This window comes from Gadus chalcogrammus, chromosome 6, assembly GCF_026213295.1.
Source record: "Gadus chalcogrammus isolate NIFS_2021 chromosome 6, NIFS_Gcha_1.0, whole genome shotgun sequence".
NCBI lineage: Eukaryota > Metazoa > Chordata > Actinopteri > Gadiformes > Gadidae > Gadus > Gadus chalcogrammus.
The window spans coordinates 6,407,665-6,420,164 of record NC_079417.1 but is presented as its reverse complement, the minus strand read 5'-3'; the positions used below and the strand labels follow the sequence as shown (position 1 = coordinate 6,420,164).

Genomic DNA, 12,500 nt, shown 5'->3' with positions numbered 1-12,500 from the left:
CATAGGATGGATTCAATAAGCACCTATACATATCCGTTAAGTCTTTCTGACAGTTCTGCCGCTGTTCCGCAGAGCTTTTTCGGAGTACGCCGGGGTTACCGTTACTCACTGCTTGGAACAGCCAAGCTGTTTTTCATTGCAGACGTTAATGTTAATGTGCAGCGCAGACAGAATGTACAGAGCGCTATTGGATTATCTTTGTAAAAGGCCTGTGAGACTTTCACCTCTGTGTTGTGAAACTCCATCCGCCCTTCAAAGACCTGACACAACCTGATTCACTGAGCAGGGTAACTACGCACAGTAAAGGCACTCCAAATAGTGTTTCTAATAGCTGCGCCCCTCATTTTTAAACGGAAAATCAAATGCTCACATTACATTATACATTATATATAAGTGAGCACGTTTGGTTACTTTGATTGCCTTTTGGATGCTGATAGTACATTGCATGCGTTTAGTTTCGAAAGTGAAGAGGTTATTTCTTGTTGCCTGTTACGTTGGGGGAATATATGTAGATATGCATGCAACATCCACATGGAATCTAAAAAAACCTCCCTTGTGCAGACATTTGAGGCACTCAACGTCCAACAAGCAGGATTCTTGTCCATTTACCTCTATCTATCTATCGCTGCATGGCTGCAGTATATCAATGCGGTCCCCCAGGGCAGGGCACAGTAGTAGTAGTAGTTTAGAGTACTTTACCTTTGATGCCAAACTTGGAGTTCCCTCCAAACTTGAGAATAACCAGCATGAGGAGGAAGCCGGTGAAGGCCACGGCCGCGATGCCCACCACCACATAGACCTGCACCAAGGGAGGGAGGAACCACATGAGTTACACACAGTCAACCAGGAATAGATGCACAAAGACAGAGCAAACAAACATGCACGCACACACATGCATAAACTCACACACACACACACACACACACACACACACACACACACACACACACACACACACACACAAACACACCTGGGAATGCACACACACACACACAGGCACACAAACACACATGCACGCACGCACGTACACACACACACATACACACAAACCCCCTCTCTCTCTTTCTTTCTCTCTCTTTCTCTCTCTTCCTCTCTACTCTCTCTCTCTTTTTCACGAACACACACACGCACACACACACACACGCACGCAAGCACGCACGCACACACACACACACACACACACACACACACACACACACACACACACACACACACACACACACACACACACACACACACACACACACACACACACACACACACACACACACACACACACACACAAGCAAAGCAAAGCAGACCATGTATTATTTCACAGTCTGTAAGACAGAAGCCAGCTTTCATCTCAGAGCAGTGCTTTGGTGCCAACTCAATCAACCCTCTATCAAACCCATAGATGGAGTGTAGACAACAAACAAACAAGCAAGCAGGGTGGAAAAACAATGCACCCAAAGTAAAAACAAACAAATTATTCTTGTTTGAAAAAAATATTTTGGGGGGAAAATGGCAGGTGGGACTCACGGCCACTCTGTCTTCTGGGGGGTTCTGTGGAGTGCCATCTGTTGACGATGGAGAGAGAGAGAGAGAGAGAGAGAGAGAGAGAGAGAGAGAGAGAGAGAGAGAGAGAGAGAGAGAGAGAGAGAGAGAGAGAGAGAGAGAGAGAGAGAGAGAGAGACAGAGACAGAGACAGAGACAGAAGATTAGGAGAGAGAGAGAGAGAGAGAGAGAGAGAGAGAGAAGATTAGGAGATAGATAGAGAGAGATAAAAAGAGACAGAGAGGAGGGGGAGACAGAGAGACAGAGAGACAAAGAAGTAAGAGAGAGAGAGAGAGAGAGAGGATGACAGAGATACAGAGAGGTAAGAGGGAGAGAGAGAGAGGGTGACAGTGATACAGAGAGGTAAGAGAGAGAGAGAGTGAGGATGACAGAGATACAGAGAGGTAAGAGGGAGAGAGAGAGAGAGTGAGTGATTGAGGACACTGAACACAGTGGAAATCCTCATGAACATTACAATTTGGCATCCATTATCAAATATTCAGATACATGTAGTATGTACGAATCACATACCTGTGGTGGGATCTGTAATGCACATAACAGAAAAGGAGAAAAACATTAGCCTCCACTCATTGTAAACCTCAACATTGACATTTCTTACTTTGTTGACACTATCAATGTTCTTTGCAATAATTCAAAACTCCAAGAACATAAATAAGAACTACCCCTTTGCTTAGCTAGCCGCAGTTGTTATTAATAGCCACTAAACTTACCGTAATATACGGGGTCTGTCACTGTGCGTGCACAAAAACAAAGACGAGAAAAAAGTTAACGTTAGGGTCCTTGATTCGTTTTAAAATCCTCCATTATAAAACACACACACACACACACACACACACACACACACACACACACACACACACACACACACACACACACACACACACACACACACACACACACACAAATATTTGTGCATTCTCTGGTGAGGAAAAGTTTGAGCTCCTGCAAATAAAGTAAGGCGAAGCAGCGCAACACAAATCAATTCAGATAATTGGTCCAGAGACCTTAACAGCATAAAGGTTAACATGAATCGTAAACTATTGTGCTGTGGTTCAGGGCCAGGCTGGTAATTATCTATTAAAGGAGGAGGAAACAGACTGCTAATGTCTCTCCACAGGCAATGACTTCAATTGTTGCAAACATTGGCTTGCAGATGGAAATGTGGATTACTCTGTTCACGTCTGTGGTGGTGGTGGTGGTGGAGGTGGTGGTGGTGTATTTCCACACACTCGTCTGCGAAGAGTGTGCGATGATATTTACACATCCAATTAATGCATGAGCACATTAGTGCTAGTGTTGAGCCACAGAGGAACCACTGTATACTATAGGACTCCATTGTTGATGTACTACAGTACCAAGGGCCTCTGTAGTTAATGGATTAAAGTTAACACAGCCTTCGTTGTTAAAGGACTACAGTACCCAGAGCCTCTGTTGTTAGAGGACTACAGTACCCAGAGCCTCTGTTGTTAGAGGACTACAGCACCCAGAGACACTGTTGTTAGAGGACCACAGTACCCAGAGCCTCTGTTGTTAAAGGACTACAGTACCCAGAGCCTCTGTTGTTAGAGGACTACAGTACCCAGAGCCTCTGTTGTTAGAGGACTACTTACCCAGAGCCTCTGTTGTTAGAGGACTACAGTACCCAGAGCCTCTGTTGTTAGAGGACTACAGTACCCAGAGCCTCTGTGGTTAGAGGACTACAGTACCCAGAGCCTCTGTTGTTAGAGGACTACAGTACCCAGAGCCTCTGTGGTTAGAGGACTACAGTACCCATAGCCTCTGTTGTTAGAGGACTACAGTACCCAGAGCCTCTGTTGTTAGAGGACTACAGTACACAGAGCCTCTGTGGTTAGAGGACTAAAGTACCCAGAGCCTCTGTTGTTAGAGGACTACAGTACCCAGAGCCTCTGGTTTTAGAGGACTACAGTACCCAGAGCCTCCTGTTGTTAGAGGACTACAGTACCCAGAGCCTCTGTTGTTAGAGGACTACAGTACCCAGAGCCTCTGTTGTTAGAGGACTACAGTACCCAGAGCCTCTGTTGTTAGAGGACTGCAGTACCCAGAGCCTCTGTTGTTAGAGGACTACAGTACCCAGAGCCTCTGTTGTTAGAGGACTGCAGTACCCAGAGCCTCTGTTGTTAGAGGACTACAGTACCCAGAGTCTCTGTTGTTAGAGGACTACAGTACCCAGTGCCTCTGTTGTTAGACTACAGTACCCAGGGCCTCTGTTGTTGTTTGAGGACTACAGTACCCAGAGCCTCTGTTGTTAGAGGACTACAGTACCCAGAGCCTCTGTTATTAAAGGACTACAGTACCCAGAGCCTCCGTTGTTAACAGACTACAGATCCCAGGGACTCTCTGTGTTTACGAACTACAGCACCCGGTACCCACCTCCCCAGGGCTCTGTCATGAAGTGGGCATCGACTTCCTTGCGGTCTGTGCCGTACTCGTTAGTGGCCAGCAGGGTGTACAGGCCGTTGTTGAGGTGGGTGGGGCTGTCCAGCTGGAGGCAGCCGTGGTACTCCCTGTCGGTAACGTCGTGGATCCTGGTGACGATGTACTCTCCTTCCTTGACCACCTCGTTGTTCAGGAGCCATTGCAGAACTGGCTGAGGGTTCCCTGGAGAGTGGACAGGCATTGATAATATAATATAAAACGGTAAACCCTATGTATATATACGGGGTTGTAGGGGGACAAGGAATGTGTTCAATATTAACTAAACACAATTCACATTGATACTATTTAATGGTGATGCGACTGTAGTATAACCCATATGGTGTTCTATTATTTTGTATATTATTGTATTCCAATTGGTGCAAAGTACAATCCATCACCAACAACAACATAATTTAGTTTTCATATACAAAAACAAGTAATTAAGCAAACAATTTATATGCTGTATTCTTACAATTAACCTTATATTAATTATATTAATTACCATATATAGCTAACCCTATTTGGGGTGTAGAATGGAGAAAATATGTTATTGATGTGAAGTAGCACTTTCATCGTACTGCAAATAAAGTTTAAATATAGGGTTGTCATTTCTACATACAATGCACTATAAACCCAAATTATGAAGACGATTTCAGCCAATTACAAACGTAGGATTTTTATATTAATAATAATGGTTTTCGACGAAATCCCTTAAAACCTATGACCTCTGGAGGAGCTCCGAGGAAGCGAGTCAAGCGGGCGAAACGCGTACCTGCGACGCTGAAAGGGATGCACCAGTGGTGGTCTGAGAACGCGTCGCTCAGCTTGGTGATGTTGGGGGAAACTGCAGAGACACAATGTAAAACGATGGAATAGGGTGAACAAACAAACACAAAGCCATAGGGAAATGAGATGAAGAAAGGTAAGAAAGCGCGCTGTAATTGTTTGTTACATCAGGAGGACATGTCCTTCTGCTCCGGAAGGCACTAGTCTACCGGGTGCCGTTGCCGTGACTCACTACGGTGGGGTCGGCTTAGCTCAGGAGGTGGAGCAGTTGTCTTGTCACCGAAATGGTTGCTAGTTTGATTCCAATCTCCTCCTAGCTGAGTGTTGATGTGTCCCTGCGCAAGACACTTAACCCTAACCGCTCCTGACAAGCCTTGCATGGTTGACTCTGCCGTCGGTGTGTCAATGTGTGTATTAACCCATGTAAGTCGCTTTGGATAAAAGCGTCTGCTAAATGCCCTAATTGTAATTACTATTGAGTCATTTGGCAGGTTTCATCCAAAGGGACTTGAAAGAGTGAATCGTTTTTTGATACATGTCATCAATGAGCAAGCACTGGTTTGGCTTCTTGCTCAAGGATGGATACATGTAGACGTCGGGGATTGAATCCAGAACGTCTGGGCTAACCACTAGACTGCAGAGACCCTACTACCACAAGACTGGCTCTTAAATCATTTGCCTTCTGATACATCCTTATTTATCTGCTGATTCTTGGCCTGGAGGAAGAGGGCTTCAATGACTATGAGACTTTACCAGGTTCAAATCAAAAGTATCTCATTGAATTATTGCGATTGTACTTGAGCGTGAGCGTACAGAGTATATCCAGTAGGAGGGACGATTCCTTCTCCCCCACGATGTTCTCCGCAGTGCAGGAGATCTTGCTGTTGTGGTCCAGTGAGGAGAGGTTGGACAGCCTCAGCAAGGTCATCTGACCCGAGGTCTGGATCTGTAGCGACACAAGGAACACAACACACTGTTCTGATAATAGTAATCATACATCATAATCATAATCATATTAATGATACCATTTGTTTATACCAAGCTTTTCTAGGAACTCAAACCCACTTTATATTATATATATAAAATTACTTAAATTCAAGAGTCAAAGTCAAACAAATGATCAATAAAAGCTTCCATAAAACATTTAAGAGCATACGAAGGAGGGACAGAGTGGGGAGGAGGGTTTGATGTTTTAAAAGAGAGGACACAGGGGAGGGTCACGGATCCTTTTGGCGGAGGGAGTTCCAGAAGATGTGGGGGGGGCGAGGTCCGCGCCCCCCCCCCCCCCCCCCCCCAAACCCACACACACACGTGATCTGTGTGATCGCCTCAGTGTGTAGGACAGTATTACCATAGAGCGCATTTATCTTCCACATTTACATTCTACACCGCAACATTTATCCACCCAACCGTCGTCAACGAGTGACAGGTGAGGCGGAGAACACTGAAGGGAACTGCAGGAACAGGGAGCGAAGACGAGGGCAGTGGAGAAAGCAACAATTACAGACGGAGAGAGAGAGAGAGAGAGAGAGTGTGGGAGAGGGAGGGAAGGAAGAGAACAAGAGGGGAAGAACGAGAGAGAGAGAGAGGGGCTGACCTCCACATAGTTGGTGACCAGGGGACTCATGTTCCAGATGAGTTCAGGTGAGGGCATCCCCGAGGAGTTGCAGGTCAGTTCCACGTTGGCCCCCTCCCTGACCGTCACCTTGGATGGACTCAGTGTTGCCATGGGAAGCACTGCACACAAAACACACAAGTGGGAAGTGAGGAGAGGCGTGCTTGTGTGCTTGTGCGCGCGCACGTGCACGTTTGTGTGTGTGTATGTGTGCGTGTGTGTGTGCGTGCGTGCGCGTGTGTTGGGCTTAGATGAAAGAGGCAGGAAGGAGGAAAGAAGGGAGGCTGGAATCAACAAAAAATAGACTTAGAATTCATGGCCAGCTCTCTCCAAGGTTAGTTGAAACACAGGGCATGTAATAAGCTAAACACCAGATCCACACAGCCGCACATTAACGAAGGTAAACAAAGAATGCTTTCTCTCTCTCTGAATCTCTCTCTCTCTCTCTCTCTCTCTCTCTCTGAATCTCTCTCTTTATCTTTCTCTCTCTCTCTCTCTCTCTCTCTCTCTCTCTCTCTCTCTCTCTCTCTCTCTCTCTCTCTCTCTCTCTCTCTCACTCTCTCTCTTTTACTCTCTCTCTTTCTTTCACTATCTCTCTGGTACACTCTCCAAAGCACACATACACACCTCAATCAGGCAATCACGCAGAGAGACATTCAGAACTTAGCGGTGGTTACAGTGATTACATGTTTTCAGTAGCCTAGGCTCTAAATTGATTGGACACAGTCTAAGCCCACTGTCAAAGCAATGTGTGTATGTGTGTGTGTGTGTGTGCGTGCGTGCGTGCATGTGTGTGTGTGTGTGTGTGTGTGTGTGTGTGTGTGTGTGTGTGTGTGTGTGTGTGTGTGTGTGTGTGTGTGTGTGTGTATGTGTGTGTGTGTGTGTGTGTGTGTGTGTGTGTGTGTGTGTGTGTGTGTGTGTGTGTGTTTGGGTGTTTGTGTGTGTGTGTGTTTGTGTGTGTGTGCGCACGTGTTGACCAGAAGATGACCTGAGCATGTCCAATCAGACTTTATCAGAACCGTGCCATCCTTTCATGACAACAACCCCTCCGATGGTAGAGGAGAAATGAGGAGGGAGGAGAGGAGGGGAGGAGGAGAGGAGGGGAGGAGGAGAGGAGGAGGGTAGTACGGAGATTGGAGAGGAAAGGAGAAGAGAGAAGAGGAGATGAGAGGAGAAGAGAGGAGAGGAGATGAGAGGAGAAGAGAGGAGAGGAGAGGAGAGGAGAGGAGAGGAGAGGAGAGGAGAGGAGAGGAGAGGAGAGAAGGGGAGCAGAGAAGAGGAGAGGAGAGGAGAGGAGAGGAGAGGAGAGAAGAGGAGAGGAGAGGAGAGGAGAGGGGAGGGGAGGGGAGGGGAGGGGAGGGGAGGAGAGGGGAGGGGAGGGGGGAGGGAAAGGAAAGGAGATGAAGGAAGTGAGGAGATAAGACATGAGCGTAGAATGGAGAGGAGAGGAAAGGAGAGGAGTGAGGAGGAGAGGAGAGGAAAGGAGAGGAGTGAGGAGGAGAGGAGAGGAAAGGAGAGGAGTGAGGAGGAGATTGGATAAAAGAGGAGAGGGGAAGCTCCGTGAGTGGAGGAGGGCGGAGGAGATTGGAGGGGAGAAGGGATTAGAGGTGAGGAGACTGCAAACACAAGAGAAGATGACTAAAGAAAAATAGAATAAGACGTGGAATGGCTGGCAGTCCATTTGTCAGCACCGGCAGACAAATGCGGTCTGATTCCTTATCAAACCTTCCCCTCTCTCACCATTTCACCTCCCCCTGTCCGTCGCAACAATGCTTATCTCCAGGGCAACCTACTTATCACTACGGCAACCCACTCAATCACTCTGAGATGTAGTAAAAAACGGTTCATTTCAGCAGAAGCAACTGCTGTATCAGGACCACATATCTTAACAGACTCTCTGTAAATCAACTCTGCGTTGTCTCTCCATTGGTAGATCACGGCAGATCAAATTACACAGAAAAAGTATATATAAAGGCCTGCCCTGACACACACGCACACACGCGCAAACATGAATATGCGCAAACACACACACATCACATTGCGTGTGATCACATTTATATATCTATAGGAATGATGGAAGTCTACCTGAATAGGGTCGTTATGATAAAATAGAATAGAATCAATGCCCCACATTATGGAAGGGAGGCCAATCAAACAGTATCCAATTATTATACTAATACTAATAATCATGACCCTAACTAGTTGTAATTATAAGACGCATAATAGTGAGAGAGACCGACAGCAATTGGTTTAAAAGATTGGGAATTGACAAGTGAAATAGGAAATTAGCCAAAAAGGGGTTTTATTATTGCAATTATTATTTGCAGGTTATTTGCAGGCATTTAAATGAAATCATTACAGCATGGATCCATTTCCATTTGTCTTGTGGTTTGGGTTAGCTTTATGATGCTGATTTATGTTGTTTGTATTAACACATGTAAACTAAGAATTGGATTGGAGTTGTGCTAAAATCTGTGCCAAATGTCAGATCTATAATTGTACAATTCAATAATTGTAGTTTTCAAACAAGTAGTAATCCTCAGTAATCTGTAAGGGTGTAATGTGATTTTCTGTGGTGATAAAAGAGGTTCTCAATCTCTCTTCATCTCTCCTCTCTCCCTATTCCCCCTTTCTCTCTGCATCTGTCTCTCCCCTTACTCTTTCCCCTTCTTCCTCTCTTACCAGTATCTCCCTTTTGCTCTCTCTGGCTTATCCTCTCTCTCTGTCTCTCTCGCTCTGTCTCTCTCTGTCTCGCTCTCTGTCTCTCTCTGTCTCTCTCTCTCTGTCTCTCTCTCTCTGTCTCTCTCTCTCTGTCTCTCTCGCTCTGTCTCTCTCTGTCTCGCTCTCTGTCCCTATCCCCCTTATCGCTCCTCTATCTCGCCCCCTTCTCTCTCTTCTCTAAGTCTCTTCCCGCTTCGTTCTCTTCTTGTCGCTCCCTATTGCTCTCTACCTGGTCCCTCTCTCTCTCTCTCTCTCTCTCTCTCTCTCTCTCTCTCTCTCTCTCTCTCTCTCTCTCTCTCTCTCTCTCTCTCCCTCTCTCTCTCTCTCTCTCTCTCTCTCTCTCTCTCTCTCTCTCTCTCTCTCTCTCTCTCTCTCTCTCTCTCCCTATACTCGGTGTCTGGGCTGTATAATTTATAGTTCCGTCTCCAGTCCACCGAGAACGAAGTCCTTTGACCTTTGCGTGGATGTACATTTTCAAGGGACAGTAAAACACAGTTTTAGTGCGTGTTACAAGTGCAGAACTAAAACTGCCCTCCGGACCGACAGACCGATAGACAGACAGCGAGTCAGACAAATGGCAGGCAGTCAGTCAGACTGATCAGATCAACAGAAAAAGAAATGGACAAGGGCTGAGTGTGTCCGAGTCTGTATGCGATAAACAAAACGGGCCATGGAGTGTGAGAAAGTGTGAGAAAGACCAAGAGAGAGAGAGAGAGAGAGAGAGAGAGAGAGAGAGCAAACTAGAAAGAGTGTGAAATTGTGAGAGGGATGGGAAATGAGCGAGAGGAGGGACAGGGGATAAAGAGAGAGAGAGCGAGAGAGAGAGAGAGAGAGAGAGAGAGAGAGAGAGAGAGAGAGAGAGAGAGAGCAGGAAAGGAAGAGAGCAGGGGATAGACAGAGAGGGGTCGAGAGAGCAGAGAAAAGGGGGGGGGGGGCGATTGAGTGAAGGAGAGGAAGAGAGGGAGAGAGGGAGAGAGGGAGAGAGAGAAGGGGGGCTGATGGGGAGAGAGGGGGAGAGAGTGAATGTTGCCGGCTGGTCAGAGATCACTGCTAGCCCTGGGGCATCGGCGGGGTCTTCCTCGATGCCGTGCCCTTCTCATGTGTCACTCAAGAGACGGGAGGGACAGACAACACAAGACGCGCCACACAAACACATAGGACAGACAGCCAGGCCGGACACGCAGTCAGACGCAGGGACAGGAAAGGAGGCAGACGGACGGACAGACAGACAGAAGCAAAAGAGTCAGTCTGCCGGGGCAAAATTAATCGGACGCTTAATGGGCACCCGATGGAAGAAAATGGTCACAGAACGATTACAATGGAGTTGGCAAAAGATGGCAAGAGGGTGGGAGCAGGACGGCCAGCCATAAAAAGGGCCAGCTGTTGAGATAGATTGAGGTCTCCCAGTCTATTTGGTTGATGGCTCCGGGGCATCGTTTGGTGTGCACCTCCCCTCCCGCCCCCCCAATGCCCTCCTCATATGTCACACTGCCAGGGGGTCCCCTTCCCCACCCCTCCAGGGCCCTGAAAACCATGCTCACGCCAAATATAACAGCCCCTAATGGACGGAAGGCGGATCAATAGGAGTCATCGATGACACCACTAGCTTCCTGCTAGCTTATTTGGCAGACAGCGGCCTGAGTTTGCGTATGTGTGTGTGTGTGTGTGTGTGTGTGTGCGTGTGTGTGTGCGTGTGTGTGTGTGTGTGTGTGTGTGCGTATGTGCGTGTGTGTCTGTGTGTGTGTGTGTGTGTGTGTGTGTGTGTGTGTGTGTGTGTGTGTGTGTGTGTGTGTGTGTGTGTGTGTGTGTGTGTGTGTGTGTGTGTGTGTGTGTGTGTGTGAGTTTGTGTGTGTCCTCCGCATTGGCTATATTTTGAACACTCTAATGAATGAGGCTTTTCTTCATTGTAATGTTACTATGGCATTTAAAACCTTGTTTAGTTTGAACTAACTGGTTGTAATGTCATCAGAAAATGCTCAAGGTTTTCCCCTTCAATGGCCTATTGCATTATGGGGAGCCGTGCGGACAATTAGATGGAGGCTTTGAGTTATAATGATGCTGCTCTCTCTTGAAATGTAGTCAAATGGCCAACCATTTACTGGAATTGAAAGGTCTGAAATCTTACGGCTGTGATTCTAAAGGCAGCCGTTTGTATTGTATTCCTTGTCATTACAAAATGTAAAGGATGCATATTATTTAACAATTTCCCCCCAAAGCTGAAAATGTATTTCCAAGCTTGTTTTGAGTTTGGTCATAATGATGTCACATATTGTAAAATGTATATAAATATATACCTATTTGTACTTATATACTTAAAATATATATACTCAATAAAAATATTGGTGCTCAGAAATATACGTTTAATTCAAAAAGGCATTACGTATATGTTCGCAATACTGTCAGTATTGCGAACATATACAGGTAAACCACGTGACTGTTATTGCTATAGTTATTAGCTTTGGCAATCCGCTAGACGAAGGGCAAGCCTTTCCATTAAATCTATACATATTCCCTTTCTGGCATGGGGCTCAGTGGTGTCAGCGGTGTCTCAGTGCATCAACACATCAAGCTGACAATTGACCAGTGTTGAAGCCTTCTAATGGCGTTCTACAGTGTTCAGGTCACATCGGGTTATAATACTGCACTTAGCACGTCGACCCCATCTCCGCTGTCATTATTCCACTACAATTACATTTCAACATTGGCTTACATTATAATGACCTGATTGGACTCTATAATGTCCTGTACAATGACCGCTCAATGGCCTAAGCCAATACCTGCGATGACCATGATAAGTCTATAGATGCACACTTTACGGCCGTACACACGCACACACACACTTGCACAAGCACACAGACACACGCGCGCACACACACACTCGCACACGTGCACACACACACGCAGAGAAAAACACATGCACACTTACAAACACACACACACACAAGCAAAAAGAAACACACAACCACCAACAGACTCTCACCAACACACATGCTCACCTGATCACGAATGCTCTATAGCATACGCAGTACACGCGGTAACGTTCTCACAGACCAAGTCAAGCACACACGTACCCACACCCCATGTGCATAGACACACACAAATGTACACACACACACACACATACACATTTAAATACAAGTGAGCGCACACCTGCATGCAAACAGGCACATATACAAGGCAACAAGACATTATGCCTACACACTGCACTCTCTCTCACTGTCTGCCTCTCTCTCTCTCTCTCTCTCTCTCTCTCTCTCTCTCTCTCTCTCTCTCTCTCTCTCTCTCTCTCTCTCTCTCTCTCTCTCTATCTGTCTCTCCTTAACTCCCGTACACACATACACACCCCTGCCTGCAAACGTATCTATATATATCGTTTGGGAACACC

At 46.5% G+C, this 12,500-nt stretch overlaps 1 protein-coding gene across 1 annotated transcript in view; it reads right to left on the bottom strand.

Annotated features, from left to right (window-relative positions):
* The window catches only part of ntrk2a (neurotrophic tyrosine kinase, receptor, type 2a), a 62,548-nt gene that overhangs the window by 43,406 nt on the left and 6,642 nt on the right, over positions 1 to 12,500 (bottom strand). The window contains exons 6-13 of the mRNA XM_056592387.1: positions 6,377 to 6,516; positions 5,593 to 5,725; positions 4,766 to 4,837; positions 3,946 to 4,176; positions 2,268 to 2,294; positions 2,068 to 2,079; positions 1,522 to 1,559; positions 700 to 799 (exon numbers count right to left, since the gene is read on the bottom strand). Coding sequence (XP_056448362.1) covers positions 700 to 799; positions 1,522 to 1,559; positions 2,068 to 2,079; positions 2,268 to 2,294; positions 3,946 to 4,176; positions 4,766 to 4,837; positions 5,593 to 5,725; positions 6,377 to 6,516 — 753 coding nt within the window. The remainder of the gene's footprint in view (positions 1 to 699; positions 800 to 1,521; positions 1,560 to 2,067; positions 2,080 to 2,267; positions 2,295 to 3,945; positions 4,177 to 4,765; positions 4,838 to 5,592; positions 5,726 to 6,376; positions 6,517 to 12,500) is intronic.